The 3,247-nt window shown below is 61.1% G+C and overlaps 1 protein-coding gene across 1 annotated transcript in view; it reads right to left on the reverse strand.

Annotated features, from left to right (window-relative positions):
* The window catches only part of LOC102043424 (cysteine-rich protein 2), a 13,005-nt gene that overhangs the window by 4,393 nt on the left and 5,365 nt on the right, over positions 1-3,247 (reverse strand). Inside the window, exon 3 of the mRNA XM_031061669.1 lies at positions 1,237-1,400. Coding sequence (XP_030917529.1) covers positions 1,237-1,400 — 164 coding nt within the window. The remainder of the gene's footprint in view (positions 1-1,236; positions 1,401-3,247) is intronic.

Below are 3,247 nucleotides of genomic sequence, written 5' to 3' on the forward strand. Positions count from 1 at the left end.
AGGGGGCCAGCAGGGCTGCCACACACACTGCCCTGGGTAGAAAACTCACTGGGAGCCCGTGCTCAGGCAGGATCCCACCCCATGGCCTGCTCAGCCCACTCAGCCCTGCTCCTGCCCTCCATGCCTCTGCGGCAAGGCAAGGAGTGCTGCCCACGCAGGGCAGGGTGACAGCTGAGCAGAGGGACCGTGCCAAAGGCAGGGGCCAGGACAGCCAGAGGTAAGGCTGAGGGAGGGAGAAGGCTCTGGGCTGGCCAAAGGCAGCTGCAAAATATTGCAAGGCATAAATATGAGCGTGCTCACAGCGTTGCCATGCCAGAGGGGAGGGTAAACATTTAACTGGTCTCCCCGCGACACCTTTCCACCCCAGCCTCCTCAAAAGGAGGGAGAAAAAGCAGGGAAGGGCCAAATCTGTCGTGTGGGGCTTGGCTGCCATCCCCTATGGGAACAGAATCCAACCTTATATGGAGAAAAAAAAGCAGCAAATCTTCTGGGCTTAACCCGGTGTGGAGCACAGATCCACCTCGCTGGCAGGACACCCGCTTCCCCAGGGGCTGGGGGCCGCCAGCACGGCTGTCCCTGCTGCTGCCCAGCTCTGCTGCCTGCCAGAGCCAAGCTAAGGAGCTGGTGACACTGTGGGATGGCAGGTGCTGTGCAAACCCAGGGTATCACACGGGGACACTGCCCAGCAAATACAGCGGCTCCTGAGCCCGAGCAGCTGCAGGCAGCAGCATGGCGCCTCACACCCCCCGTGCAGGGCAGGGGCATCACGCTCCAGCACAGGCTCCGGCACAGAGAGCACCAGCGCCGAGCTCTCGTTGCCATGGCAACCCAGGCATTCCCCGTTCTTGGTGTTTTTAAGCACAGGTCAGTGCAGGCTCCCAGCACGCACCTCTCCAAAGCTCTGCGATGCCCAAACAAGTCTGCCCAGTGCATGGAGCTTCAAGGGCTTACTGGGGCACGCCAGGCCCCAGCACAGCTGCCTGTGTGACAGAGCAGTGTCAGCACACGCGGTGCCAGCACCACTCTGTGGCTCGCCCAGGGCTGTGCACAAGAGCACTGCGAGTTGCAGCAGCCGCGTTTGGAGCCAGTGTGTTCTCCTGGGCTTGCATGCCGCAGGGACAGCGCCTCCACATGGCATCAGATATCTGCCCCAGCCCTGGCTTTGGGATTTTCATCCCAGCAGGCCCCCCCGAGTGCCAGCACGGCTCCCACCCTGCCCGCCCTGGCAGCTCTTACCTCGGCGTGCCCACCCGGGGTCAGGGTCTTGTTGCAGCGCTCACACTTCAGGCAGCACTGGTGCCAGTCCTTGCCCAGGGAAGAGACCTTCTCAGCTGCAGGGGACACAGAGAGGGGTGAGCCACTGCCCAGCACCCGCTGAAGCCCCGGGGGAACCAGGGGGGCTGCACCGCAGAGGGGCTGCTCAAGGGGGGCTGCTCACACTGTGCACGTCAGCCACGCTGCAGGGAACAGGAGCCACGGTACTGCAGCCCCCAGGGCCTCCACAGCCCTGTGGGATGTAGGCACAGCCCCGGGTCTCTGACCCCTCACAGCTATTAGGAAGAACATTAACCCTGTCCCAGCACCAGCTATTAGGAAGAACATTAACCCTGTCCCAGCACCAGCTATTAAGAAGAACATGAACCCTGTCCCAGCTGGAAGCAGGACACCCCCCATGCTGTCCCACAGCCGTGCTTTCCCACGCACCAGTCCAGCAACGGTAGCGTTTTCTTCCCTGCTCCCCGTGGCTATTTTTACCCGCCACGTTACCCAGAATGACTTCACTCCCATTCAAATATTTGGCGTTTCCATGCCCACCCCGCCCCTGCAGCCACACTCCCCCCACGCACAGCCAGCCTCTCCCCGCGGAGCCTCAGCCGCAGCTCCAGAGATGCTCGCAGGAGGAGGGGATGGCAGATGGATCCACTGTCACCCAGGATGGACATGTGGCCTGGAAAACACCTGCCCCTTGCCCCCAGCCCGGGAACAGGCACGATGTGTGGATGGGCACACAGCCACCCTCCTTGCACAGCCACAAACCCGCAGAGCAACTGGCTGCCAGCATTGAAAACAGTGACAAAGCACCAGTGGGCAAATTCAGGCAAGGCAAACGCTTTGAGACTGGTTGTATGAATACAAATAAAATCCTTCCATCTGGCCCTGAGCCGTAGGTGTCCAGGAGCACCCTGGGAAGCAGCACAGGCTGCCAGTGCTCCTCTTGCATCCCCAGCCTTGCACCGTCCCCTCTCCCTGCCAGCTCCTGGGCAGCCACGGGCTGCCTTGTGCCCCCCACAGCTTCCTGCTAACCCTCCCTCGGCCCTGCACATGTGCAGAGACAGCTGGAAAACACTGTGAGCCCGTTAAAGCCACCGTAAAACTAAATCAGGAGAGCCAAATAAAATATTTAACAAGCAAATAAAAGTGCAACCAGAGCTGGCTGCACTCCATGAGAAGACCTCCTCCGCGATGTCGGGTTTCCCCCCAGGACCTCAGCAAATGTCACCTGTTTGCATCCAGTTGAGATGGGGGTCAAGAGCTCCCCAAAGGGCAGGTCCTGGCCTCTAGAGCCACCCTCCTCCCAAGGCAAACAGCTGCAGCCAGGGCACGTCACAGGGCCAAGATAAGCCGAAACAATGCCATCATCACCCAAAAATTCCATTCCAGTGCAAAGCCGGGCGGGAGGGAGGGGCAGTGTGACAGGGCAGAGCCAGAGCCATTGCACCAGGGTGCACAGGAGACTCCTGAGAGCACCCCAAGCAAGCACATGAGAGATGGACTTTGGGGACTCGCATCGTTGGAAGAACCTCCAAATCCACCTCCTGCTGATGACACACAGGCTGTAGAACCAAACCCAGGCAGGAGCAGACAGCAGGGCCAAGGGATGCCCCACCAGGGCCTGCCTGCCCAAAGTTGCCAGGGCTATTCCCTGCTGGCTCCAAGCCCAGGGGCAGGGAGGGCCCATGTCTCCCCAGCCCCTCACAGAAGGCAGCACACGAGGAAGGGGCCAGAGCTTTTCCTCTGCAGCCCTCATCTGTCTCTGGGAGCAGAGAACCAGCTGCAGGGTGAACAGCCCCCAGACCCCAGGGATTCCCCAAAACTAGGGGAATACGGAGGTCCCAGCAGCCCACTGCCCTGGGGCCATTGCAGGAGCCCTGCATCCTCCCAGCCCTCCAGCAGGAAGGTTCCTCCCCGGCTGACCAGGGTGGGAAACCGAGCGTGATGGGCTGAAAGCCGAGCCAGGGGCTCGGGG

This window comes from Geospiza fortis, unplaced genomic scaffold (assembly GCF_000277835.1).
Source record: "Geospiza fortis unplaced genomic scaffold, GeoFor_1.0 scaffold5, whole genome shotgun sequence".
Taxonomy (NCBI): domain Eukaryota; kingdom Metazoa; phylum Chordata; class Aves; order Passeriformes; family Thraupidae; genus Geospiza; species Geospiza fortis.